Genomic DNA, 26,402 nt, shown 5'->3' on the forward strand with positions numbered 1-26,402 from the left:
GGGGGGGTGGGGGGGGGGGCCGAGCCGGGCAGCAGCAGTGCATGCGCAGTGCCCGCCGCGGCCTCGGCCGCCAGCACTTCCGGCCGCCGCCTGCCTTAAAGGGGCCGAGCGACCAAGCGCGCGGCGCTGTGCTGCCCCCTGGTGGCTGCAGGCGGTTATCGCACTCGCGGCGTCTCCCGCCGGCCCGGGCCACGAACTGCCCGTGGGGGGGTCACGGAGGGGTTCGCTGCCCCCCGGTCCCGGGAGCGAGCCGTGGGACGCGGAACCGGGTATGTTCCGTCCCGCCCCAAGCCAGCCCCCGGGGCACCACAGGGACCTCCCACAGCCGGCCCGCCGAAGCCCCCACTCCCCCTACTCCGCGGGCCGGTCGACTGACAACAAGGGGGACCAATGGCGAGGCGGAGGCGGCCGCGACAGCCAATGGGCAGGGCAAGCGGGAGCGGGGCGGAGGGCGGCGGGGCCGGGGCGGCAGCGCGGCTGGGCCGTGGCGGGGCCGGGGCGTCGGCAGCGGGAGTAGGATGCGGGCGGGTGGCGGTGCAGCCCCGGGGGCGCTGGCGCTGGCGCTGCTCCGCCGCTGCCTCCTGCTCGGTCCGCTGGGGCTGCGCCCGGCTAGCGCACAGGATGGTGAGTGCTGATTGCGGAGCGCCGGCGGCGGGACATCCCACACCGGGACGCGGCACCGGGAGCCCCGGGCTTCCGCTTCACTTGCCGGGAGGGGATCGGAACTTGGTCTCGGATGGGGACTGGGAAGGGGGATCGGACACCCTCGCGTCTGCCCAGGGACGGTCCGGGATGGTCTCCTCGCTGTGTCTGGACCGGGATCGGACCAGGATGGGCTCCCGGGAACGGTTCCCCGCTGTGTCCAGACCGGACCACACCGGGACAGGGTCGTCGTGGTGCGCCTGCCSCGGTTCCTGTCCGGAACGGGGTCCCTGCCATCCCTCTCCGTCCCGGTACGGAGTCGGGACGGGGGACCTGCCATCCCTTTGCTCCGGTACCCATCCGAAGCGGGATCCCCGCAATCCCTCTGTCCCGGTACCGATCTGGATGGGGTTCCCTCCATCCCTCTCTCCGGGTACTGATCCAGGACAGGGTCCCTGGTATCTGCTCCGGTTTGGGTCGGGACGAGCTCTCTGCTGCCTCCACCGCTCCCGCAGCCCCCCAGCTTTCTCTGTCCCTGCCCCCGGTGCCGAACCAGCCCGAACTGCGTCTCGAGAGTCCCACGCTTGGCTCCATCCCGCCTGCAGGGCTATCCCCGGGAACCCCTAATCCCCGGGTACAAGAGGATCGCTGGAGTTTACATGCAGAGCCGGGAGAGCCAGGCAGTGGGCTCCATCCCGGGAATGCTGTGGAGCCCCACATCATCCGTCACGGAGGCTYTGTAGCCAGGGGGTCCAGGACGACCCCGAGGGAATGTTCACCCAAACCTCATCCCAAAGTCCGTGTTTCCCGGTCTCACTCATCCTTAAGAGCGAGAAGACAATGACAGGTCATCCAAAGCATTATTTTGAACGAGGAGCTCCTGAAGCACGGGGCCAGGTCGGGATCACAGGAGGCAGAATCCCGCTAAGTTCCCGTAGTGTGATTTGGGGCACATCTTAGAGCGGGTTTCCACTGGATCCCAAACCCACTGGTGGACGCAGGAGAGCTTCCTGGAACCGGCAGCATKACAAAAGCAGGAATGTGCCGGGCTTTTCCCGGAGCATCGCCCTGTTGTGTCTTTCTTGCATCCTGTGAGAAAACAAACAAACCCCTGGCAGAAATTACCCCAGCGGGGCCCGGCCGTGATGTCACCATAGCCCACCGGAAATCCATTTTTCCCATTTTTTGGGAGGGGTGTGAAGTTTCCGTGGCTGGGGGCAAGTCTCCCGTGGCTCTGCTTTGGCGTTCCCGGCCCCTCTGGAGCATCTTTGGAGCCAAATTCCCAAGAGTGYGTGCAGCTCTCGACTTATCTCTGGCATGCCCTCCTGGCGCATGCTGGTCACACTCGGGATGTTTTTAACAAAGATTTCCTTTCCTTGGATGAGTTTTTCCCGGAATGGGTCCCTTGCAGCTCCTCTGCACCACCAGTGTGGATATGGAGCTGGGGTGGTCCATCTAAGACCCCCCAGCTGGGCTCACATGTCCAGCTGTCCTGCCCATACAGGGCTTTCCATGCAGAATCTAATGGCTTCAACTTTGTGCTAGAAACTCCCCGTAAATATTAGAATTTTTTCTCTCCCAGCAGGTCAGTCTTTCTGGGAGCCACTGTCCAGGCAGCCCTGAGGTCCCCACTGCACCCCCTGCCCCCAGCCCCCACTTYTGAAGGGCCTGATCCTTCCCAGCTCTGCTTGTCAGCAGACCCTGCCCAAAACGGGGAAAAATTGGTGATTTCTTCTAGTCCCACAGGAGTTGCCTCGGTTTTACTGCCAGCCTTTCCCGCAGGCTGGGGAGGAGGGGGCTCTGTGGGGGGGGCTGGCATCTTTCACCTCTACCCCCTCCCTTTTTTATCCCTGCTGGAGTTTCCCGTGCTGGCGCTTTGTGTGTGTCTCCCGGCGACAGCGACGGGAGCCAAGACTGGGCAAATCTATGCCCATCATCCTTTTTCTTTCTGGCTGTGCCAGGATGATGCTTGGCAGGAGCAGCAACTTTTGGGGGATGTGGGGAGGAGACATTGAGCACTGGAGCCCCACAAACCCCCAGCCCACACAGAGGGGCTGAGAGGTGCTTCCTGCCTTTCCCTGCATCCCCATMCTGCCTAGAAATTCTGACCAGATCTCAACAGTGGGCACTTTCAGCTTATTTCCAGGATATTCCCTAGTGCTCAGGGGCAGTGAGACCGGAGAAAAGCCCCTTTTGTGGTGGGTCTGGTATCACCCTGGGAAGGAGGCGATGGGGATGCAGCTGCYCAAAGTTATCCTTAAGGTCAAGGCTGCAGCCAGGGCGTCCCGGGTGCTGCCTTATGCTGTACAGCCCCATGGGGTGGGGWTATTCCCTCCCTGAATCCTTTTGTATCCCCTCAAATTGGGGTTCTTCTGGACTGGGGAATGTAGAGGAGATGGAGGGGTGTGCTGGGTGGCTGTGGGGGAAACTGTGGCAGCTTCATCCSTGGATCCCCCTGCAGACAGTTCCCAGTGCCAGAAGTATCCAGAAAAGCTACCAGAAAATGATGCTTTAGACAAGGAAAACATTTGAAGGGGCTGCAGGTGCCATGGGGTTGTTCTGGAGGCTTCACCAAGTGGGGAAATTGAGGCAGGGAGCATCTTATCTGAGCCCCCTCCCTGGTGTCTCTGCAGGAAACGGCTGTGGCCACACACTGCTGACACCCCACAGTGGCACCCTGAGCTCCAAGAACTACCCAGGCACGTATCCCAACCACACCATGTGCCGCTGGCGGCTCCAAGTKCCCCCAGATACCTCCCTACTCCTGGCATTTGGGGATGTGGATCTGGAGCCTTCAGAGCACTGTGCCCACAGCTCCCTGCTGCTCGCTGACCTCCAGGCTGGCACTGCCTATGGTAAGGGGTATTCAGAGGGAACTGAGGTGGGGGTAGTATAATGTTATGGATATGGAGAATATCAGGAAAATCTGGGGGTTTAGCTGATTTCATCATGGGGAGGGAGAATATCTGAAGAGGGGGGTACCCAAGTGGGGTGGTATGTAAGGAAGGGGATATTTGAAAAGGGGGTGTCTAAGGAGGRGAATATTGGAGGGTGGGGGTACCTAATATCTCAGCGGGTTATCCAAGGAAGAAAAATATTCAAGGGTGGGAGTACCTGAGGAGTGGGGGTACTCAAATAGAGAGGGTGATATCCATGGTGGGAGGGGAATATCCAAGGAGAGTARTATTTGYGAATGGGGATATCTGAGGAGGTGGRTACTCAAGGAGGCAGTTATTGCCCAGCTGGGACCACATGCTGCCACTGATTAATTAATTCRTCGGCCCAGCTGCTGCCCAAATGCTTCCAGGATTTTCCCAGACAGATTAATGGTCTTGGAGGGATTTGGCAGCACTGGGAGCATGACAAGTGCTGAGCAAAATGTCTTGGGGATGAGGAAGCATCAAAGGATGGGATGGGATATGGGATGGGATATGGGATGGGATAGAGGAGCAGCCCTGGTGAGGGACAGGGACTGGATAGAGGATGTGATGGGAAATGCAGGATGGAAAGGAGCCAACTTGGATCCATTGGACTGGGAATTTTCCCTGTTCTCCAGGGCTTTCACCCTTGCTGGGTTAGTCCCCAGAGGGGTGACAGCACACGAGGTCCCTGGTCCCCATCCTCTCTGCAGTGGCCTCAGGGACATATTTGTCCCCAAAGCTAAAAAACCTCCTGGCCCCAGGCTGAGATGAGGCAATATGGGAAAGGGGGGACCCCCAGATAATGCTCCCAGGGGGCCAGGGGAGGTGCTGRGAGGCTGGGGGAGGTGGCCAGGCACTCACAGTCCCTTTGAGTGCCACCAGGGCCATGCCAGCAAGACACAGGGCTGGGGTCCCACTCCTTCTTCCAGGGCTGATGTCAGCCCTTGAGAAGTGCCAGATGTTTTTTGGGAAGTGGCTGGAGTAGGCGGAGGCTGTGGGCTCCTTCCTGCTGACTCAGACCTGGTGTCTGGCCCCTGGCCTGATTCTGCTGTGGATGTGGCAGGGTCCCCATGGGGGAGGCAGCYTCCAGGGCTCAGCTGAGGGGTTACCAGCTCCTAGGGTATCACCAGGGTCTGCATAGATGTGGTAGCACTGATCCAGGGCAGTGCCAGCATCTGGCAACTGGTGGGAAGGAAATCTGCTTGTATATAATCTGCATCTCATCTGCATATCATGCAGACTCCAGTTCTGTCRCATCTGTGACATCTCTGCATGCACATGTGTCCCACGTCCCCTGAGATCAACCTCCCAGTTCAAAATGACCCAGGCTGGGTGAGGATGTCGGTTAGGGTAGGGAAACTGAGACACAGGGGGAGGTGTCACCACCAGCCCCATGGGGACATAGGGATGCAGTTCCCAGTCCCCAGGACAACAAAGGCATTTGCTSAAAGCACCTCTGGGTGCCCAGAGGCCCCAGTGATAGACATGGTACACAACAGAGTGATGTGGRGGACGGGGTGATGGCAGTCCAGGGATTGGGGCCACCTTCTGTCCCCAGCTAGGACCAGAGATGACCCTAAGGAACCTGCCTGCCTATTAAGCCAAAGTTTTAATCAGGGAGATGGAGATTGCAAATTAATGTGGATTAAATGGGGGGGAGGGGGGGCAGTAGGGGCAGGGGCGGATTTAGGAGGCAGCTTCAGCAGCACCTGCAAATGGGGAGATGGGGAATGGACAAGAAAACAGCCCCTGCGGAAAAGCATCGCGTGGGGTGATGCCACGTATACCAGTCCCTGCAGTGGTCCCTGCAGTGAAGGGTGTGGTGGCAGGTGCCTGATGGRGCCACCCTGGGGCTGGGACCATCCTGGAACACGAGACCACCCTCAGGATGGGACCAGCCTGGCATAGGACCATGCTGCATGGGACCACCACTCCAGGGGGAATGTGCCCAAGCATGTCCCCATAGACTCCAAATCCTCTCCACGGTGCCATCCCTGCTGGCAGGGCCCTACTGCAGGAACTCTGCTCCTTCTGCCCCACTCCTGGTGACAAACTCCAGCACTGTGACCGTCCTGTTCAACAGCACCAGCCACCGCTCAGGACGAGGCCTCCTCCTGTCCTATGCCACCTCGCAGCATCCAGGTATGAGGGGACATCCCCTGGGATGCAGAGACACCCCTGGGATGTGTCTTGGCCCTCGCAGGGGGATGAAGGGAGCTCCTTGTTGACCCCATGATAGGCTCCCATCACCCTGAGCACCCTGGTTGSAGGGACCAGGGGGCCATCCCTCCCTGCCCCTCCAGATTTGGGGATGTGGGGGGCAAAACCCAAATGAGGAGCAGGATTCAGTTGGAAAGAGCATGGGAATGGGGTGCCCTGGGGCAGAAGTGGGTGTGTGCTGTGGGACAGGTGGGGGTCCCTCACCCTGGGGTGTCCCTGCCTTGCAGACCTGGTCACCTGCCTGGTTCGAGGCACCCACTACACCCAGGAGCACGTCAGGTAAGTGTTTGCGGGGGCGAGTGGTTCCATTTTGGTGTCCCCTACCCCAGGGGWCCCCGTCAGCCCCAGTTTCACCCCCATCCCGCTCCTGAGGTGCAGTTCTGGTGGGATGGGGAGCACAGTAGGTGTGCAAAGGGGATTTGGATGGGAGGGAGCCCTGACCCCCCTGCACCATGTGTTTCAGTGTGTACTGTCCTGCGGGCTGCAAGGACATCTATGGGGACATCTGGGGCAACCCGAGCCAGGGCTACCGGGACGTAAGTGTGGGCACCATGGTGCAACCAGCGGGGACAGTCACCCCTGCAGCACAGAGGTGATTGGTGTGGCCCTGGGGTGCCCCACGGGGTGCTCGGGCCTGTAGGGGGTCTGCCCTTACTCCTGCTCCCCACAGACATCGGTGCTGTGCAAGGCAGCCGTGCATGCTGGGGTGATYGCAGATGAGCTGGGCGGTCAAGTCACCCTGTCCCGGGAGAAAGGCATCACGCTCTATGAGTCAGCCTTCGCCAACGGGCTCCACTCCAAAAGGTGGGTGAGAAGTGGCTGGGGCTGCACCCCACACACAGCTACAGGACGCACTCACACTGACACTGGGAACCTGCCACCCCTCAGTTCAGACACCCTCCCAGGGTTTGTTCACCCACTGTCTGATGGTCCCCCTTCTTTCCTCCACCCAGGGGATCCCTCTCTGAAAAGCGACTCATATTCCACAAAGGTATTTCTTTCCCATTTCCCCTGAAATGGCTGAAAGACCCRCTGCCACACCCACGTGCCTGGTTAAGGTTTCTGGGTTCCCAGTGTGCTCTCTCCTGTCCCCAGCCTGTGATGATGTGCTGGAGGTGGCCACCTTCAATGCCTCATCCTGGTGGCATGAGGTGGAYGCGCTGGGCCAGAGCCGATCCTGGGGGGCCGAACGGGCAGCACTCAGCACCAGCGGCCACTCCTGGGCGGCTGAACCTGGCACCAAGGCTGCCTGGCTGGAGCTGGATCTAGGTACCCGAAGGAATGTCACAGGTGAGAGTTGGCCATCAGAGGGGAGCAACAGCTGCCCGTTGTCATCCTGACTACTGTCCTCCCCCTGTGCCAGCCTCACTGMTCCCTACAAAACTGCCCAGGGCAGTTGCACCCCCATAACTCCCGGGATGCACTGGAACTCACTGTGCTATGGTTTTACTTGTGCAAACTGGGATGCAGAGCACACCAACCACCCCAGCTGCTCCTGTCCCTTTCCCTGCCTCATCTCCACCATTTCTGGGATGAACAAGTTAATATTATGCTCTTGCATCTGGTGCCAGCGAGCGCCTTTTGTCCAGCCRGAGCCTGCCAAAAGCAGGGGCTTTGTGCGCCAGCGGCTGGTGACTGCGGCGAGGAAAATGGGGACTTTGTCCGGTCGGAGGCTGGAGGAGGGAAGAATGCAGGATTGGCAGCTGGGGCTGGAGGTTATCAGCTCCTGGGGACAGACCAGGGTCTCCCACACTAGAATCTGCCACCCAAACCCCCTCCCAGGGTTGGAAGCATCCCCCTCTGCCAGGTGACACATCCTGGCCCCCTAGTCCTTTCCCAGCTGGGTCTTGAGTATCCCAGAGATGGGACTTACTGCAGCTGGGAGAGCTCTGCCCCATGCAGTGGGGTAGAGAGCAGCCCCCCAAGCTGTTCCCCAGCCCTGCAACCCCTGAATGACAGCGGGGACCCCCCTCCTGCATCCACAGGCATCATCACAAAGGGGTCCTCTGAGCAGCACAACTACTATGTGATGTCCTACCATATCTCCTTCAGCCGTGACGGGAAGAATTGGAAACCCTACAGAGGCAGCAGTGGCCAGGAGGACAAGGTGGGCATTGAGGGGATATCATGGGGCTGAGACCCCCTGCTCATGGATATTTGGCCATCAGTGCCTCTTCACCCTCCCCAGCAGGTGTTTGAAGGAAACTTCGACAGCCACGGGGAGGTCTCCAAYGCCTTTATCCCCCCTATCGTCGCCCGCTACATCCGTGTCACACCACAGAGCTGGCACCAGCGCATGGCCCTGAAGGTGGCCCTGGTGGGCTGCCCACTGGCACGGGTTCGTGCACCCCGTCCCTACGGTGAGACCCTCCACAAGAACTCACACCCCCATGTCCTAAACATCCTCCTGGGGYTTCCACTTCCCTGTACACCCAGTGGTGGTCCAACAGTTATCGTCCCCGTTCTACCCCACAGTGCCTAGTGTCCCCAAAGAGGTCCTTGAACCCACCAGCTACCCAGCCAGCCGCACCCCCATCCCTGGCATTGCCTTGGACCCGGAGAAGGCAGGTGGGTGCCATGGGGGGCTGTCCTCGGGGTGCAGCATTTTCTTGTGGTACTCCARGTGCCACGGGGGCTTCATCCCCCTGTGGGAGCACATTTATTTCCTTCCTCTGGTGGCCCCAGGTCGGCCCCTTTACACTCACAGGTGTAAAGGGGTGGAGGGGAGCCCAGGAGGGCTGACATTGCCCTTCCTCCCCAGGATCCACACTGCTGGTGATGCTGCTCACTGGCAGCTTTGTGCTCCTCTGCTCCTGCCTCCTGCTCCTGGCTTTCCTTTGCCACAGGAAGAGGTTGGTCCTGTCCTGTCCCCTGCTTTGCCCTGGGGGACCCAGCATCACCACTCCAAATTGTGACAGCTTCATCCAGCTGCTCACTGGGTCCTGAGGGGTGGAGCCCCCCGTACAGTGGGTGTGAGGAGATGGGTGGTGATGGGCATGGAGTAACTCTTGCCCCATTTTGCCTCTCCCCTTGGCAGGAAGTCAGCAGTGGAACTGAACTGTGGGATCACAAAAGGTAAAAGGGTCCACAACCCCTCYCCAAAAATGGGGGTCCTGTATGCTGTGGGGTGCAGCTGGTTTAACTGGTGCTCCTGCCAAGCCCAGACCTGTCGCACCCCCCAGAGGCACCTGCATGTCCACATGACAGCCTGTGACAACACAGGGTTTCTTCTCCCTGACCAGGGTACCCCAAGTTGGAGTCGAGCCAGGTCTGCTCCCTGCAGAGCCTGCCAGCCCCCAACTTGGCCTCCTTCTCCATGGCCCCCATGCCAGGGGACCTCAGCAGGACCCATTCGCCAGGTAACAGGGACATCGGGACAGGGACTGCTCCCTCGGCCCAGAGCCRGAGCTGAGTTTCCCCTGTTGCACCCTGGGGGACACCCCGGGGTGCCCATTTTTCGTCCCGTTCTGGTCTGACCCTTCCTACATCGTCCTGTGCAACAGGGAGATCCTGATTAATTAGACCCTCTCTTTTAATTATTATAATTAGTTATTATAATAACACTACTCATTAATTAGTAGTAGTAGTAGTAGTAGTCCATCTCTATCACAGATGTTGGCAATGGAGGGTAGCTGGGGACAGCAAGAGCCCCTCTCTGTGGTGTGGTAGAGGGATGTGGGATCCGTGGGTGAGTGTCGTGCCCTGGGTGGGTTTTGGCAGTTTTGCCATCTGTGTCAGTCCAAACATGCCCAGTTTTTCAACCCACGCCACCCACCTCTGCCACAGCACCCTGACACTGCAGCCTTCCTGTTTCAGACTATGCTGAGCCAGACCTGGTCCAGGTGAGCCCTAGCAGCCAGACGGGTCCTTCGACCTTTAAGCCACTCCTGGAAGAGGGCTACACTCTGCCACTGGTCCTGAGCCACTATGACGTCCCAGGAAAGCACCACGAGTACGCGGAGCCACTGCCTCCAGAGCCTGAGTACGCCACGCCATTCAGTGAGCCAGAGCCCGCTGGGATGCATCGCAGCACCTGCGGTGTCCCAGGAACCCCTGGGTGCTCCCCGGTGCGGTATCAGACCCCTGCCCCGCGGCCAGGGGAGCTGCCAGCCGGGGCGGAGCGGACTGGCAGCCTCTGTTTTGAGGGATCCCATGGGCAGCCTGGGCACTGTCCCCTTGCACATGTGTACCATGAAGCCTTGTGAGAAGGGGAGCACTGTGGAATACCAGGCACAGGGGAGGTGTGTAAAGGGGGACCTTCCCCATGCTCGCGGTTGTTTTTTTAAATACAATCCTTTGTAAATATATATATTATATATAGAAAAATGTTGCAGCGCAGTGCTTCGCACCGCCGATCTGGAATGTCAATAGTCATTGCCCCATCCCCCTGCTGTCTGAGATGTCCACATCAACCACTGGTCCCAGCCATAGCACCGGAGACACGGGCACTGTAAGCACAAACCCCCCACTCTCGCCAGCCCGCTCCGCGACTCTGCCTCAGTTCTCCCGTTCACTGATACCGGGGTGCCGGAACGAGCGGTTACCGGCGGCCCCTCAATGCAAAAATTGTGCTTCCGAAATCTCTTGATGTCGATTCCGCGGAGGCGGCGCGCGGCCCCCCCGTGCCACGCACGGCAGAAGCCCTTTTTGAAAGCTTGTTTTGTGCTCAGCGACAGCGGAAAGTGCCAGAGTACCGACAAGGTCGGGGCGAGGGCTGTTGCAAACACCAAGCACGATATCTGTGTGTCTTTTCTTCATTCTTCCGTCTCAAGTTTCTTCATTTCTTAGCGTCATTTCTGCTGGTGTTCCCCTCAAAAAAGCGCCGTTTTCCCGCTGTTTAGCCGTCCAGGCGTATGCAAATCGCGCGGAGCATGCCGGGTACTCCTCTTGGCTAAGACGGCGTGGAGAGAAGCGCCTTTGGCGGGAGCGTCATGATGCGTGCGCGCGCGCGCGCAGGCGGGCCCGCCCCCAGTTGGCTGTGAGGCGCGCGCGCAGGCGGGCCCGCTCCCCATTGGCTGAGGCGACGGGCGGAAGCGGAAGCGCTGCCGGGTGTCGGCGGGAGGCGGAGGGAGCGCAGCGGCGGCGGCGGCGGCGGCGCCTCGGAGTGCCCGCGGGTCATGGGGAGGTACGGGGGCTTCGAGGGGGCTGAGCGGAGCACCCGCGGGCTCCGTACCGGCTGCTGCAAATCTGGGAGGGAACCCACGAGTGGGCGTCGGGTCGGTCCCGGTGAGGGTCGGTGACCTTCGCTCTGCCCCGCGACYCCCGGCGGGGACGTTCTGCATGGGGAGGGGGATTCGTTCACATCCCGGCGGTCCCCGTAGGGCTGGTGAGTGCTGTGAGCTGGGGATGGCACAGAAGAGAAGGCTTCAGGGAGACTCCTCGAGCCCCGTCCAGTCCCTAAAGGGGCTGCGGGAGMGCTGGAGAGGGACTTTGGACACGCACCGGGAGGGACAGGGCAAGGGGAATGGCTTCCTACTGCCAGAGGGCAGGGTTAGATGGGATATTGGCAAAGAATTCCTCCCTGGGAGGGTGGTGAGGCCCTGGCACAGATTGCCCAGGGAGGCTGTGTYTGCCCCATCCCTGSAAGTGTCCAAGGCCAGGTTGGATGCGGTTTGGAGCAACCTGGGATAGTGGAAGGTGTCCCGGCCAATGGACAGGAGGTGGAATAAGATGAGTTTAAGGTTTCTTCAACCCAAACAATTCTGAGATTCCATGATTGTATTTAGATATTTGATGARAATCACTATGGTTGATGGAAATCAGAGCCCCTGAGCACTCCAGGGAATGTGCTGTTTGTCATTAATATGGATTTTAGTTACAGTTCTAGCACTGTGCTGTCCCACAGCTGAACGAGTCGTGGTGCTGATTGCAGGCCCCAAACCTCCTCTTGCCCTGGAGGGAGCTGCTCCGTGGGTGGTCTGGGCTTACCTGCACATCAGCAGGTACCATGATACTGTGTTTCCTGGCAGAAAAAGGGAATTTGGCCRTATTTTTGTTCAGGATCCTGTGGGATGCTTGTCTTCTGCAGCAGTGACAGGTTTTTTTTTCTGACGAAGAAATCTGTGGCACTGTAGTGAGAACAACTTGTGAAACTGTTTCTTCTCACCATCTCACATAGAATGAGTGGTATGAAAAATATCTGGTGTTCCCTTTGGGAATGAGAGTTATGTGAAAGAGTAAGAAGCCAGTGTAGGTAACATTCTGGGAAGGTTGTGGGCAATGGCGTCTCCAGTCTCTGGACCCACAACATTAAAGATCTAGACACTCAGATAGCTGTAAGTAAGTGAGGCTGACATGTGGGATTTGCCCTGGGAATCTCCTCCTCCAATTAGTTTTGTGTTCAGGGATCTTAGCAGCACATGAAGGGTGCAGTAAGATCTGGGAATAAACCAACAAAATGACTTCATGCTGCTAAAGTGCTTCTGCCCAAAGATTTTGGGGCATGGTGGCTGAGGATTTCAGTGCTTCCTTCCCTGCATAGTGGGTAGGAATTCCTGCTTTATGAATCTCTGAAGTGAAGCTTGGGTAGAACAGCCTCAGATCAACCCCAGCTAAAACCAAGACTGAAGGTCCCTCCCAATCTTGTSCTTAGCTCCTCAGCCAGAAGTGCCAGCTGAGGGGTTTAGGGTGTGAGTGTGATGATTTTCCATTGTTAATTTAGTTAATATGGAGCTGGAAACTTGTTGAGGGCACTGCAGAAGGGTGTCTGGGACATAAATTCCCCTCCAAGGGCTCCATGTCTGTAGGTGCATGAGCATGCATTGGAGTGAAGCACTAAAGCAGCTGYGTCTAAATTCTGCTGTTTGCTTTCTGAGTTTTGTTATTAATTAATCCAAACTAATGAAGCTTGCTCTGATGAGGGGAACTGTGTAGATCAGGGAGCAGACAGTGTGTGTGAACGTCCAGTAAAGTTGGTTAAACAAACTCTTCTCGTGAGTWCAGCCTCAGCTTCTCAGCCATCTCTGGCCCCACCATGAGAGGCTTTGCCATCAAACCATTCCTTAARCCCTTCTTTCCCCACGGTCCCCATTGGGGTTGTGGCAGCAGAAGGTTCAGGGTTTGGATGAATTTCCTGTCATGGAACAGTGAAGACAGAAAAAAAGTTCATTGAGCCTGGAGCCTCCCAGACACGAAACAGAGGTGCCAGTCAGTGTTCACCCTCTGACCAACAACCTGAGTACCTTCAGCACCTGGAGGATCTGTGTAACCACACAACCCACTTGTGGTTCACCATTGGGAGCTCCGTAAATCCCACTCCATTTCCTGTGGCTGTYGGTGTGGGAGGAACAAGGGGCAGGTGTGGGCACACACGTGTTCCTTCCACTCTGAGCACCAGATTTTGCTCTCAGAACCCAAAACGAACCAATGCTGTCAATCCTGCRTGGAAAGGTCGCTGCAGGCCGGGCTGTGAGCGTGATGCTGCCAGAAGCAAGATTGCCACCCTATGGGGACCCCAGGGTTAGGCTGGGTCCTGCCTTCTCTCCAGGGCTCTGGATTGTGGGGATGAGGGATCCAGCTGTTGTGGGAACAAGCCATGTCCTGCAGTTAAATCTGCTCTGCTCTGTGGTCTGTTCTTTGTGGGAAATGGATTCAGGAAGACTGTGGGGGGATGGATGTGGGAGGGTTCAGCCCAAGGGGTGAATGGGTGGGTGGGTCAGTGCTGCTGTCATTGCTGTGCAGCCACTCATTTTCCATACACTAGGGAAGGTTTTCTCWGCTACTAAGCATTACTTCTTCCTTTATGCTGTGCGTAGGGATTCCTGATCTATGAACTCCAGGCCCCATCAGACACTGCAGTTTTCTCTGGACAAAGATCTGTTCACCCCGCTGAATTCCTTCTGTTTGMTAGCCATAGCTTTCCTTTTCTTTTCCAGTTGATTGGTTTGGRTCCCCACAACCCCAAGAAGAAGCAGGACCTAGACAAGCTTTATGATCTAAAAGCTAACAGATTATGAACCAGTTTGGCCCTTCTACCTTGATCAACCTCTCCAACTTCTCGATCAAGCCAGAACCAGCCAGCACACCACCCCAGAGCTCCATGGCTAACAGCACCACCATGGCAAAGATCCCAGGAACACCCAGCGGAGGAGGGCGGCTCAGTCCTGAAAGTAACCAGGTAATTCCATCCCCACCTTTGGGACAACAGGRGTGATGCTCAGACTTGCCTGTGGCTTCATTCTCCTTTAAATCACCATCAGAAATATAATGTTTGTTAAAGCATCAGTTACTAAGTGAGCAAAACTACTTTATAGAGTTCTTCCCTCCCAGGTGCTTCCAGGCTGGATGGGGTTTTGATGCTGTAGGTATAGAGGTTTTTCCACTCTTAGGAAAATGTATACTGGGGTGTGACAGGGAAGTTTTTTTACATGGGGTTTAGATGGGAGAAATATGGGGAGAAATGGGTGGTGAGGTGTCCAAGGCCAGGTTGGACRGGGCTTGGAGCAGCCTGCTCTCGTGAAAGGTGTCTCTGCCCATGGATTCAGGAAGACTGAATTCCTCTGGCGGGGTGGAATGAGATGAGCTTTCAGKTCCCTTCCAACCCAACCTAGCATGGAGCCTTTGATGTGCATAAAATAAACTGCTGTCTGGGGAGTGCCCCGGGATTGTTCCCTGATGGCTTTTCTGGCACCCAGACTYTTGGGAAGTGCACTAGACCCCAAAATAAAACGGCCATTCCCACAGCAGTGAGGGAACCAGGAGGGCAGGAATTTCCCATCTGTGCCTGGTTGACCTGACCAGGCTGACTACGTCCATCCATATCCTTTAAGACTCAGCATCCTATTGTTCAGCYCAATGTGGTTTCTGCTCCCTGCCACGTCTGACTGCCCTGGAATAACCCAGCACTCCCAGATCTGTTTTCCATGTGAAACACTAAAGCTGATAAGAACTAGAGCCATGGATATACTTCCCTTGTGCTCTAAACACAGCTTTAGTCACTGATATGTTGATCAGTTGTGTCTTGTCTGCATCTTAGAGATTGTAATTTTGCCTTTCCACTCCTTGCCAGCAGCATTTTAGTGCTGGAAACATTTATCCTGGCTGCTGCATTCCGCTTGCTGTCCAGAGCAACCACTAGTGCTTGAAAATGACTCCCTAACAGCTGATATTTCTTATCCATACCATTGCTGAGCTGATACACTGTGTCAACAGTGTGACTTGGCCCCTGGGGCATGGGGGAGGAGGTGTTTGTGGTTGTGACTGTGCTTCATGGGTGACTTCTTTGCTGGAGCAAGGCAGTAAATTATTCCTCTCCTCCCACCCACTCAGGTTTTAACCAAGAAGAAATTGCAGGACCTGGTGCGTGAGGTGGATCCAAACGAGCAGCTGGATGAAGATGTGGAGGAAGTAGGTTCCAACCCATGGAAGGAACTGCAGAAAGCTAATTTGGGATTTGTCACAGAGGAGTGGCCCTTTGTCCAAGGAGGGAGGGTCGGTTCATTTAGCCTGTGTTTTCCCATGCTGCCTTCAGCCATCCTTGTCTTTCTGCATCCCAGTGCCAAAAAGGCTTTTAAAACAGCAATTGCAGCAAACWCCTGTGAAATCCAGTCCTTTGAGTGGAGCTTTGGACACCACAATGTAAGAGAGATCTAAAGCTATTAGAGAGCATCCAAAAGAGACCGTGGAGATGGGGATGRATCAGGAGGGGCCACAGGAGGAGCGGCTGAGGGCACATGTTCAGCTGGAACAGAGGAGACTGAGGACAGAGCTCAGCAGGAGCTGCAGCTCCTCAYGGTGGGCACTGCCAATCTCTGCTCTCTGTGACCAGGGACAAGACCAGGGAATAGCTGGAGCTGTGCTGGGGAAGTCAGGCTGGAGATGAGGSAAAGGGTCTTCCTCCTGAYGGTGGTGGGGCACTGCCCAGGCTCCCCAGGGAATGGTCATGAYGCCRAGGCTGCCAGARCTCCAGGAGCAATTGGACAATGCTCTCAGGGATGCACAGGGTGGCATTGTTGGGGTGTCCTGTGCAGGGCCAGGAGTTGGACTGCATAATTCTCATGAGTCCTTCCCAATTCAGGACATTCTGTAATTCTAAATACCAGCTTCTGAGGGCTTGTTTTCATCTTCCCACATAATTTCACCTGCTTAGTGCTGACCAGGCTGGTTGTTGCCCTTATTCTACYACAGATGCTGCTGCAGATTGCTGATGACTTCATTGAGAGTGTGGTGACAGCTGCCTGCCAACTCGCACGGCACCGCAAGTCCAACACCCTGGAAGTGAAAGATGTCCAGTTGCACCTTGGTGAGTGACCTTTATRTGCCTTTTTTCCCCTCTACCCTCAGCTCTCACCTCTTCCTGAAGTCAGGGCACAGCTGCAGTGCTGTGGTGGAAACCTATGAGTAGATAATGCATCCCTGTCCATGGCAAGGGGTTGGAACTGGATGAGCTTTAATGTCCTTTCCAACCCAAACCATTCTGTGATTCCAGAGCGCCAGTGGAACATGTGGATCCCGGGCTTTGGTTCTGAAGAAATCAGGCCCTACAAAAAAGCCTGTACTACAGAAGCTCACAAACAGGTAAGGAGCCCTCACAMCACCAGGAATCATATGGAAGGCTGATAATGGGGATGGTGGTCATGGCTTCCTGGCACTGAATTTGCAGCCTCTTCCAAGTTGTTTTGATTGGAAAAGACTTCCAGAGCCTCTGGCCTGTTTGTGCGGAGGGTTGAGGTTGCTGTGTCTCCTCAGCTATGTTGGCTTTGCCCAAAGAGAAGCAGTAGCTGTTGGTGCTGAGGGGCTTTGGAGGGTTAAAACCAACTGGGAGCTGCACACAGGCACTTCTCAGCTGSCTCTGGCAGCTCCATCTTTGTGCAAAGGGACTGAAAACATCCATAATTCTGCTTTAAACTGCATTGGGCCATTTAATCTGCATTGGGGTTTTTAAGCCACAATCAGAGCCTAGAAGGAGCTGCAGTAGGTTCAAGGGTGATGCTGCAGCTCCCACTGGGCAGAGAAGGGGGCCTTGAGATGGGCTTTGATCCCACTGCCCCAGGTGCCAACTGGAGCAGCCCAGACACTTCCTTCTCTGGCTCCAGCCTGGGACTCCATTAAGATTCAAACAGACCTGAAAGACCTGTGTGGAAGCAAGTCAAGCAGCGTCCTGGGAGCACATGGGATGCCTCGTTCCTGCTGTGGGTATTGTGCAGTTACCTGCTTTGAGCCGCTCAGCTTCCCWTGTTTTCCCACTCTTGTTGCAGAGAATGGCACTGATCCGCAAAACTACCAAGAAATAGCTCCTGGGCAGAGCTGGAGGCACCGCCAGTGCAGTTTGGGATATCTGCCTCTCCACTGAAGCCTCCATGATGTCACCTGTGGGATACTTTTTTTAATGCTTTACAGAGAAGCATCTATTTTTTATTAATGGTGCAGCAATATCTTGATAAGGAGACCTGCCAAAAACATTCTATGCCCTGTTTCTCATTCCTCCTCAGAGTGCGACATATCTCAGAGACTTTTGTGACTTGAAAGTGGTTTATCATACAAGTGATTATCCAAGGGAGAGAGCATTTGATCGTGTATGAGACAGTATTAGAAGCATCTGTAGAGGTTTTTGTTTCCTCCTTCCTGCCCCTTCCTGCTCCAGTACTTTGTAATGTCGGTGTTTATATAAATACTTGCGTTTGTTTTACATGAATAAAGAAATTATTAATCTATGCTCCTGGCACAGGCTTGTGCTTTTTAGGAAGTGTTGCACAGGGATGGCAGGGGGAGGGTCCCTGTCACCTTGGCTCTGTGTGTGACGTGGGAGATCTGGGAGTTTACAGGAAGCAGAATYRTGGAATATCCTGAGCGGAAAGGATCTCCGAAGGATTATTGAATACAGATTCTGGCCCTGCCCAGGACACCCCAGCAATGCCACCCTGTGCCTGAGAGCTTTGTCCTATCCTCACTGGAGCTCTGKCAGCCTTGGGGCCATGCCCATTCCCTGGGGAGCCTCTTCARTGCCTGAGCACCCTCTGGGGGAAGAACTTTTTCCTAATAYCCAGTCTGTCCCTCCCTTGACACAGCTCCAGCTGTTCCCTCTGGTCCTGTTCCTGGTCTCAGGGAGCAGAGATCACAGGTATCCCTTGGCAGGAGCTGCAGACCCTGCTGWGTCTCCCCTGTTTCCTCCAGGCTGAACAAGTATCCTCAGCTGCTCTTCCAAAAGTTTTCCCTCCAGACCATTCTAGATTTGGCCAGTCCCTCACCTGCCAGTCAGGGTGGGCAGGTCACTTCCCTCCTCACCTCCAACCCAGGGTGAGAGCTTTCCCCATTGTGGAGATACCTGGACTGCTGGGAGGGGGATGTTGTGACAGAGGAGAGTCAAGGTAACTCTGGTTCTGCCTGTGCTGGACATTGAAAAGGTTGTCTGTCCCTGCCTTACGTTGCTGCTCTGCTCAGACCTCAGGGAAGTTGCRGCAGCTGTTGTGGGGGTGAGGGAGTTGACAACACTGCAGACCCCCATATGATGGGGAGGCTCCTGCAGCTCCGGGCAGAGCTGGGCCCATCCTCGCTGCCCAGCTCTGCGGAGGCTCCCGGTACCTGCAGGGGAAACCAGGGTGGGTGAAGTGATTCCAGGATTATCCCGGGCTCACTGCTCTCCTCATGTTGTTTTGGGATGAGGAGCCTGGGGATCTTCTCTCTACAGCCTTGAGAAAGGGTTTTTTTTGCATATTATACTGTATGAAGATTAATTGAAAAGGGAAAGAGGGCACTGACAATTCCTCAGARTGGTATGTGGTTATTTTTGCTCTGGACTCAACTGGGCAGGTACTCAGCCAGAGTGGCAGATACATCATCTGAGTTCCATTATAAATTTGTCACTTTTAATTCTATTTGGGAAGCCTGAAAGAATTTAGGGYTTTATGATTTGGGTCTCAGTCAGTACAGGAGAGAATAGAGGCAGGGGTGACATTGACCTCTACAGGCCTGTGAAGTCCCACCTTGGGACTTCACCCTTCCACTGTGCTTCCTCTTTCCCAGGAAAACACAGGCAGGCAGAGGGTGACCAAGGGTATTTAATGTGGCTGTGTTGCTCCTGCCTGTGCCTGGCTGCTCCGTATCTACTTCCCCTCCTGAGCCCACCATGTTCCTGCCCTGCCAGTATCCCCAGTTCTAGCATGTGCATCTCTTCCGCTTCTCCTCCAGTGCCTGAGCCTTGGGCAGCACTGGCAGCGGGAAGCTGCTCTTCACTCCATCCCACGCCTCAGTGGCCACCAACCTCCCTGTCTGCAGTGCTTGGTAAATGGCCACAGTCAGCATCTGGAAGGCTTGCACCACGTTGGAGGTGTCCTTGGCCGAGGTCTCCACGTACTGGACACCCAGCGAGGCCGCCAACTTCTCCGCCTCCCTCTGGCCCACCTGGCGCTGCCCGGTCAGGTCACTCTTGTGCCCCACCAGCAGGAAGACCATGCGGAAGGGCTGGATTGTGTCAGTCACCTCCTGGTGCCATCGCCGGACGCTCTCGAAGGACGCGCGGTTGGTGAGGTCAAAGAGCAGCATCCCCCCAGCTGAGTTGCGGTAGTAGGAGCGAGTCACGGACCTGGGGTGCAAAGAGCAGGSGGGTGAGCAGCCCCCACGGTTCCMTGTGCCACCTCAAGCAGCACATTTCCTGCCTGCAGAGCAGCCTTGCCTAGGACCTGCGCCTGCAAATGGCATCTTGCATTCAAAGCATTGTGAGAGGGAGGAGAATCAGCTTTTTGCTGTGTCAGTAAGAGTTCCGGGGGCAGCTCTGTCCCTGCTCAGCCACCAAAGCTCATCTGGCCCCTGCAGCCACAGCCCCCTAGAGCCCGTGTCTGCAGTCATGTCCCCAGGGCTCAACCATCCCTGCTGCCAGTCCTGGAGCTCCCTAATCCCTGCTGCCATGGTCCTGGAGCTCTTCTGTSTCTGCTGCCGTGTTCCTAGTGCCTCCCTGTCTCTGCTGCAACAGTTCTGGAAGTCTCCCATTCCTGCAACCCCAGATCTGCCACTCTCCCATCCCCTGCAGCCACATCTCCCAATTTTCCTGTCCCCAGGAGCTGCCTGACTGGTGGTAACAGYCCCACAGTGATGAGTCAAGGCTCCTGACAGCTGAGCTGAAGACATTTTGCCCAGCACCCAGTGGACTCCCAGCTATTTCCAGCCCCACTGCAGCAGTTGGGGGACTCCTGTACMCCCTTTAGAGTTGGAGTAAGGGCTCACAAGGCAGTCCCCAAGGGCCCCTTTCCCTTGGCTTTGACTTTTGGCACAGTAGTTCCTCACCCAAAGGGACCGGTGGGAACACAGCCACATCGAGGACCTCCCCAGGGGTTGGGATCACAACATTCCACCCCAAATCTGGAGGGGGGCACGTATCTTCACCACCCCTCCCCACCCCCTGGACCCACCTGAACCTCTCCTGTCCGGCTGTGTCCCAGAACTGCAGCTTCACTCGTAGCCCTGGCTCCAGCTCCACGAACTGCACATAGAAGTCCACCCCCACCGTCTGGTTGACGGCGTCCAGGAAGATGCCCTCCGTGTAGCGCCGGAGCAGCGAGGATTTCCCCACTGTCGAGTCCCCCAGCATGATCACCCGGAACTGGTACTGCCACCGTGACTCCATCAGTGCCTCTGCTGGCTGCCAGAACCCGTCACCCCGCTCCAGGAGCGTGTTCGGGCAAGCAGGGAGCTCCTCCACCCAGGAGGCGTTCCCAGCACCAGCGGTGCTAAGTGGCCCCTTTGGAGCCCCTTCCTTCCCTGTGTTTTGRCTCCATCCAGCTGGAAGCATTCAGGGGTGCCTGCTCCCATTTCCTCACAGGACACCCTGAAAAGTGTCCCAGACAAGGAGGGCCCCAGCAGCAATGCCCCCCAAAACAGAGTATCCCCCAYGCCATGGGCTGAGTGCTGTGCTCCTGCCTGGGATGCAGTGCTTGGCATAGCYTTTATTTAGTGCGGAAAAGCCTTAGGTTTATCAATCAGTGGAAGGGCTGGATTGTGTCAGTCACCTCCTGGTGCCATCGCCGGACGCTCTCGAAGGACGCGCGGTTGGTGAGGTCAAAGAGCAGCATCCCCCCAGCTGAGTTGCGGTAGTAGGAGCGAGTCACGGACCTGGGGTGCAAAGARMAGGSRGGTGAGCAGCACCCACGGTTCCCTGTGCCACCTCAAGCAGCACATTTCCTGCCTGCAGAGCAGCCTTGCCTAGGACCTGCSCCTGCAAATGGCACCTTGCATTCAAAGCATTGTGAGAGGGAGAAGAATCAGCTTTTTGCTGTGTCAGTAAGAGYTCCGGGGGCAGCTCTGTCCCTGCTCARCCAYCAAAGCTCATCTGGCTTTGGTACTTTTTTTTCAGAGTATATTTTTTCAGAGCCCCCAAATTAAGRTTTGAAATAAACCCAAGCCCAAGTAGGAGATGCAACCCTGTAATCACCCCAAGGGCTGCAGGTGCTGGATGGAGAGAGAAGCATGGCCATGAGTGGGGGTCCCATGTTCCCCTGTCCCCATCAACACTGGCAGCGCTGCCGGGGCTCCCTCCATGCAGGGGGCTGGTGGTGGCTCTGGCTGGGGATGAGCCTGATGCCATCACATCCYTGGTATGGGGCAAGGACCACTTGGCCCAGTGCCTGCTGGATACCCCCAGCCAGTGTCTGGAAGACCAACTCCACGTTAAGGTTGCTGTGGGCTGAAGTCTCCACAAAGACCATGCCCAGGGTGGCAGTGAGATATCCACCCTCCTCTGCCGACACGGCTCTCTCAGCCACCAGGTCACACTTCTGTCCCACCAGGATGAAGGCAGATGGTCGGTGTCCCACAGCCTCGCGGTACCACTCAGGGACGTGCTCACAGGATGCCTGGTCTGTGAGATCAAACACCAGCAGCACCCCCGCCACATTCCGGTACAAGGAGCTGGTGATGGATCTGGACATACCCAGCAGGGTTTTGAAGGGTACTGGGAAGCTCTCATACCAACAACCCTAAGATTGGGCTTGGGACAGTGACAGATTGGACYTCAGAAGTGGGAAAGGGGAACTGTCTTGGCCATTTACACCCCCTTTTTCTGTTCAGCTTCCCTCTCCTCAGACTGGGRGGGCTCCAGAGGAGACCTATGGAGTTTTCAGGGACTCTGTGGTACCTTTATCCCCTCAAGAGCCTGGGGTGCAGTGGGGATGGGACAGCACTGGATAGAAACAGGGCACCCCCAGACTAATCCTGGGGTCCCCTAAAGGTTCCTAGGAATGGGGAGAGCATGGAAGCCCAGTTCCAGCCACTGCACTTGGCTCTTCAGCCCTTCATGCCCCATTTGAGCCTCTTTCACACTCCCAGGAGCTCCTGGGTCCAGCATAATACAATCAGGAAAGAAACCTCCCAGCCCCAATCCACCAGCACACCATGACCAACATCCAGTCCTGCTCCCTTGAGGGCTGCCGCTCAAAAGAGCTCCCGAGTTGCTGCAAGCTCAGCACAAGATGTCACCATCCCCTAAAGCATCACCATTCCAGTGTGCCATCGCTGTCTGTCCTCACACACCCGGCCAGGGATTTACAAACATCCCAGGGTGGGGGGATGACTCAGTGGAGTGTTGGGGTCCACATGAGCCTGGGGTCCCTCTATGCACCTCACCTGAACCGCTCCTGGCCAGCCGTGTCCCAGAGCTGCAGTTTGGCCCTGTCGGTGGGTGGCAGCAGGACAGTCTGGCTGTAGAACTCAATGCCAACAGTAGGGCTGGGGGTGGCCACCCCCCCGGGACCCCCACCCGCCCCTCGGCGAAGCAGCGCAGCAGTGAAGACTCRCCCACGCCGTGTCCCCCAGCACGATGACATGGAACTGCAAGTGTCTCTCGGGGTCAGGGTCCTGGGGTGAATTTGTCACTGTCTCCATGGTTCTGCTGRCTGGATCGTGACTCACGGTGCTCCTGCTGTGCTGGTGGTGACAGGAGAGTCTCTACCCTTGTCCCCTCCCCAGGTCGGGAGAGGAACGGCTCTGGCCCCGCAGACAAACAAASTGTCCCATGGAGGGAACAGCTGCCAGCTCTGGCCTCGTCCTTCCCGGTAACACTGAGGAAAGAGGGAGGATTAAGTGTACATATCAAAAAGTTTGTGGAGCTGCTGTGTAGTTCTTTTACCCACTTMGGAAAAACACTGTATTTAAAGCGCCTTGCCTAAATCCCCTTTTCAAAACTACTTTTTTCCATTTGCCCGTTACCCARCTACCAAACTCTAAAACACAAATCCCAGCAAAAGCCAAACATTTCAAACTTTAGCAGGAACACATATTAGCCAGCTCTAATCACTTTCTTGCAACATATTGGTACTGTCGTTGTTGTCTCTGGCATATTTGGTGTTGTCTCATGCTGGCTGTCCCCGCTGCCTGGCTTTGGTGACAACAGGGACAGCCAGGTGGTGAATGCACAGACTCACTGGTGTCCCCAGAAGCCAARATCCTGGGAGGGGTGGGACACACTCCACAAGGAAGAGGCTCTCAAGAACTGCAGGGAGGCAGCCAGAGGCACCAGCTCCATGGTCCAGGACTGAAGTACTCTTGGCAGCTGGGTCACCTCGGGTGCAGGGAYTTTGCCACAGCCCAGYCCTCCTGTACAGTAAGAGAGTGGCYCCAACTCAGAGGCTACGATTCCCAACCCCTTTTTCTCCATGGTGAGAAAACATGGAGACCAGAATTGCCAAGGCTCCAGCTAAGGCCGCTGGAACTCCCCAAGGCTGCAGGAGCTGCTCTGGTGCCTCCATGAAGGCCCAAGCGTTTCTGCATTCCGGGGAACTCTGTCCACAGCGGTGGGGGACACCCCAGTGGTGGGTGCTGCAATAGGGGCAGGAATTGGCCTCAAAACACTGGTGACCTCCACTGGAAGGGGTTAGTTAAGACTCACTGGCTCAGAGTTAGCCTGGCCTCACCCCATCCCAAYGCACCCCAAACATGAGAGACACAAGAATTTGAAGCAATTGCATTTATTCAAACTCATATCACACACACAGAATATTTCAAGTTGGAAGGGACCTACAGGGRTCACTGAGTCCACCTCTTAAATGAATGGCCTGTACAGGAACAAACCCACCACCTTAGCATTATTGGCTCCCTGCTCTACCCAAGTATTTGATATTCCTGTCCTGAGAAACTTCATGGAACACTGTTCTTCTGGTACTGCAGTACCAAGTCCCTCAGGGATTGCTCACCTTGGCTCCAYCCACTGCTCAGACCTGAAAAAAGGATAAAAAACAATCCAGTTGAATGGTTAAGTAGTCAGGCTCAGCGCTGTGTTAAATTCCATCCATGTTCAGGAAATCCTGGATGTTCCCTCCCCACCCTGTGGTTATTTGGGTAGCTCATGCCAGGCCTCAGCCCCATATCCGCAGGACTCATCCAACAGTCTCCAAATTTGGGAGTCATCATGGACCAGGCTGCACTGCCACTTATCTCACCCACAGATCTAAAACTCTGCTCAATTAAAAGCCTCCAAAAGAGGTTGATCATTCCCACCTGCACAGTCCAGGTGGAAAAACTGGATACTTCCAGCACAGGCAGAGTCAGCTGGAACTATACTCTGTCCTTCAGACCAGTCAGATCATGCAATCTCAGAATGGTTTGRGTTAGAAGGCACCTTGAAAGTTCATCCCATTCCACACCTGCTATGTGCAGGGACACCTYCCACCAGACCAGACTGCCCTAAGCCACATCCAACCTGTCCTTGGACACTTCCAGGCATCCAGGGGCAGCCACAGCTTCTCTGGGCAACCTGTGCCAGGGCCTCTCATCACTCATAGCCAAGAATTTCTSCCAAGTACTTGGCTTAAGCTTACTGCCCACCCAACACCAGGAGTTCCCCAGAGGACACTCACGTGCTCCACACTGCAGYTTCCCCACAACTGAGGCCCTGTGGGAAGCAAGTGGAATCCCTTGGGACAGGGCTCCCAGGTTCTCACCTTTTTCCACTGAGTAATTCCTGAAAAAACAGAGTCAGAGTTTAGTGTCTGAAACTGATGGGTCACTGTGAAACCATGGCTCAGATTCTCCCTACAAATCGCAGCCCAATAACCCTCATGGCACCCTGCCCCCTGTGCCAGACAWTCATCCCTTCTCCTGGACCGGAGGTTTCCTTCCCAAGCACTTTCCAAAGCAGTGAGGCCAGCACAGCCTGTCTTCCTAGTGGCCCCTCTCAGCACAGGACACACTGGCAGAGAGCCCAAGACCAGCATGAATTTTACTCTTCCTCCTTTTTTGACCACAAGATCGGTATTCAGATCTGATGGGAAAGGGATCTGGAGGGATGAGCTGTGGAGCTCCAACAAGGGTACGACATTCTCACCTCAGTTTATCCAGTAGATAGGTGGGCGAGCTCTGGAAAACTCAGGACCCCTGGAAGACATCACAACACACCCCCAATATCAACAATGGGCTGCAGACTCCTGTGGACCCACCCCTGACTCATTCCACTGTGAAACCACAAACAAAGAACAGCCCAATTCCCAAAAATGTATCGGAGGGGCGAGTGACCGCCATAGGCAGAAGAGGCCCCAGCAGTCAAAGACCTTCCAATTGCTCTGGCATGTTGTTGGAGACCTGCAGCTACTGCGTGGAGCCACAGCTCTTGGATAAACATGCAGGTAAACATGGAGTTTATTCAGGATAGTCTGTGACAGTGATCAACTGGCTCTGGAACAGGTCTGATTTCCAGCTCTGCCTGTAGCCAGGCTTAGAGAGAGGAAGAGCCCTTATCCCACCCACACATGATATGGATGGTGCAAGAACTAAGGGAGTTTGCAGGGCCCAGCCCTATAGAGGATTTGCAGCCTTGAAACAGCACGTGTTGGCAGTGTCCAACAGCAGAGGGGCAGAAAATGCTGCTGGTTCCTACTCTGGCCCAGGGTGGCCATGAAGCCGACCAAATTCTTAGCCCAAGGGAAGAATCCAGAACCTGGATCACCTGTCTCACCTGCACAAAGCTGAGGCTCTCATCAGCCATCCCAGGCTCCAGGATACCGTTCTATGCCAGGACGCTACTGGTGAAGTAGAGTCTTGAGCTTCAAGTGAATTACCAGAACAGTAAATTAAAACAAAAGTATAGAAAGATGAGGTATCCTCCCCCCACCCCGTGCATCAATTTCGACCCCAGGGGCAGGGATTTGGGGCAGCCGCCTGCTTCCAGCACCCTAGATGCTTGCAGCTACCCCCTAGCCCGTAACGGGCAGTGTATTTTCCCGAAATGTTGCCGGACAGTTACGAAGGCTCCAGCTGACCGGCGACCGTCGAGGAAAATCTCTTCACTTTCGGCTCCTTTTTGACTGCATCTGCCACAGCACGGACAGACGCAGCTTCGATAGGGCCGGGCGGGTCCGCGGGGCTCTYCCACCAACGGGCGCCTGTCCCGGGACACGGGGCGAGCCCAGCCTCGGGGTCCCYCACTCACCTGGGGCCGGGGCCTGGCGAGGAAGGCGGCAGAAAGGCCGCGCTGCCCTTCACAGCCATCGGAGCTGGCACCGAAGCGCCGCCGCCGGGCACSGTGCCCACGGGGCGCTGATGCAGCAGAGCCGATCACCGGCAGTGGCCCGAGGAAGGCGGATTGCGATGGATGGTTCCCGACGGAACACACCAGCACCACGACTCGCCGCCATCATCCAGAGAGGCGGAAGGTGACCCGCGGCCGCCTTTTATAGAGCAGCAGGGCGGGCTCCGATTGGG

The 26,402-nt window shown here is 56.1% G+C and overlaps 4 protein-coding genes, 1 long non-coding RNA gene and 5 other non-coding genes across 12 annotated transcripts; 2 read left to right on the top strand and 8 right to left on the bottom strand.

Moving 5' to 3' along the window:
• Positions 1–475: 475 nt before the first annotated feature.
• Positions 476–10,124, top strand: LOC130581220 (discoidin, CUB and LCCL domain-containing protein 1-like). Of its 2 annotated transcripts, none has more exons than XM_057379220.1 (15): positions 476–624; positions 3,276–3,497; positions 5,568–5,705; positions 6,011–6,062; positions 6,247–6,319; positions 6,454–6,587; positions 6,737–6,774; positions 6,858–7,073; positions 7,769–7,890; positions 7,972–8,143; positions 8,259–8,351; positions 8,545–8,635; positions 8,821–8,858; positions 9,026–9,142; positions 9,600–10,124. In XM_057379220.1, the coding sequence occupies exons 1-15, from the start codon at positions 519–521 to the stop codon at positions 9,986–9,988; spliced, it is 2,001 nt and encodes a 666-aa protein (XP_057235203.1). In that variant the 5' UTR covers positions 476–518; the 3' UTR covers positions 9,989–10,124. The 2 variants fall into 2 exon arrangements, with proteins under 2 accessions (XP_057235203.1, XP_057235204.1); XM_057379221.1 differs by having other exon boundaries at positions 6,879–7,073; positions 7,975–8,143; positions 9,600–10,123.
• A 179-nt stretch (positions 10,125–10,303) lies between these two features.
• Positions 10,304–10,432, bottom strand: LOC130581229 (U11 spliceosomal RNA). The gene has a single exon (XR_008966201.1). It is a non-coding gene; the product is annotated as a U11 spliceosomal RNA (small nuclear RNA).
• A 388-nt stretch (positions 10,433–10,820) lies between these two features.
• TAF12 (TATA-box binding protein associated factor 12) lies at positions 10,821–17,435 on the top strand. 2 transcript variants are annotated; one of them, XM_057379215.1, is made up of 6 exons: positions 10,821–10,908; positions 13,658–13,899; positions 15,051–15,128; positions 15,909–16,023; positions 16,210–16,298; positions 16,979–17,435. In XM_057379215.1, the coding sequence occupies exons 2-6, from the start codon at positions 13,735–13,737 to the stop codon at positions 17,012–17,014; spliced, it is 483 nt and encodes a 160-aa protein (XP_057235198.1). In that variant the 5' UTR covers positions 10,821–10,908; positions 13,658–13,734; the 3' UTR covers positions 17,015–17,435. The 2 variants fall into 2 exon arrangements, with proteins under 2 accessions (XP_057235198.1, XP_057235199.1); XM_057379216.1 differs by lacking the exon at positions 10,821–10,908 and adding an exon at positions 11,054–11,109.
• Positions 17,436–17,528: 93 nt separating this feature from the next.
• LOC130581216 (ras-related protein Rab-39B-like) lies at positions 17,529–20,394 on the bottom strand. The gene is made up of 2 exons (XM_057379214.1): positions 20,126–20,394; positions 17,529–19,302 (listed from the first exon to the last, which is right to left on the bottom strand). Exons 1-2 carry the CDS (start codon positions 20,338–20,340, stop codon positions 18,876–18,878), a joined length of 642 nt encoding a protein of 213 aa, XP_057235197.1. The 5' UTR covers positions 20,341–20,394; the 3' UTR covers positions 17,529–18,875.
• Positions 20,395–20,692: 298 nt separating this feature from the next.
• On the bottom strand, positions 20,693–22,592 carry LOC130581208 (ras-related protein Rab-42-like). Its single transcript, XM_057379184.1, is given in 5 exon segments — positions 20,693–20,825; positions 21,225–21,632; positions 22,335–22,459; positions 22,462–22,511; positions 22,514–22,592. Coding segments are annotated over 5 exon segments (795 nt in total).
• A 1,051-nt stretch (positions 22,593–23,643) lies between these two features.
• Positions 23,644–26,352, bottom strand: LOC130581222 (uncharacterized). The gene is made up of 5 exons (XR_008966197.1): positions 26,131–26,352; positions 25,657–25,744; positions 25,030–25,079; positions 24,563–24,666; positions 23,644–23,923 (listed from the first exon to the last, which is right to left on the bottom strand). It is a non-coding gene; the product is annotated as an uncharacterized LOC130581222 (long non-coding RNA).
• LOC130581230 (small nucleolar RNA SNORD99) lies at positions 24,054–24,124 on the bottom strand. The gene has a single exon (XR_008966202.1). It is a non-coding gene; the product is annotated as a small nucleolar RNA SNORD99 (small nucleolar RNA).
• Positions 24,875–24,991, bottom strand: LOC130581228 (small nucleolar RNA SNORA61). Its single transcript, XR_008966200.1, has one exon. It is a non-coding gene; the product is annotated as a small nucleolar RNA SNORA61 (small nucleolar RNA).
• Positions 25,196–25,327, bottom strand: LOC130581227 (small nucleolar RNA SNORA44). The gene has a single exon (XR_008966199.1). It is a non-coding gene; the product is annotated as a small nucleolar RNA SNORA44 (small nucleolar RNA).
• On the bottom strand, positions 25,910–26,052 carry LOC130581226 (small nucleolar RNA SNORA16B/SNORA16A family). The gene has a single exon (XR_008966198.1). It is a non-coding gene; the product is annotated as a small nucleolar RNA SNORA16B/SNORA16A family (small nucleolar RNA).
• Positions 26,353–26,402: the final 50 nt, after the last annotated feature.

The sequence above is a fragment of the Malurus melanocephalus genome, unplaced genomic scaffold (genome assembly GCF_030028575.1).
Source record: "Malurus melanocephalus ecotype Western Australia unplaced genomic scaffold, MMel_1.1 scaffold_393, whole genome shotgun sequence".
NCBI classification, from domain to species: Eukaryota; Metazoa; Chordata; class Aves; order Passeriformes; family Maluridae; genus Malurus; species Malurus melanocephalus.

What these genes read in the sequence shown, in the direction of transcription:
- LOC130581216 (XM_057379214.1), bottom strand. Translation starts at nt 20,340, where the DNA reads ATGGAGTCACGGTGGCAGTACCAGTTCCGGGTGATCATGCTGGGGGAC. An exon ending in GCCGGACAGGAGAGGTTCAG is followed by an intron (nt 19,303 to 20,125) that starts GTGGGTCCAGGG and finishes TTTGCACCCCAG; the next exon opens with GTCCGTGACTCGCTCCTACT.
- TAF12 (XM_057379215.1), top strand. Translation starts at nt 13,735, where the DNA reads ATGAACCAGTTTGGCCCTTCTACCTTGATCAACCTCTCCAACTTCTCG. An exon ending in TCAGTCCTGAAAGTAACCAG is followed by an intron (nt 13,900 to 15,050) that starts GTAATTCCATCC and finishes CCACCCACTCAG; the next exon opens with GTTTTAACCAAGAAGAAATT. An exon ending in CTACAGAAGCTCACAAACAG is followed by an intron (nt 16,299 to 16,978) that starts GTAAGGAGCCCT and finishes CTCTTGTTGCAG; the next exon opens with AGAATGGCACTGATCCGCAA.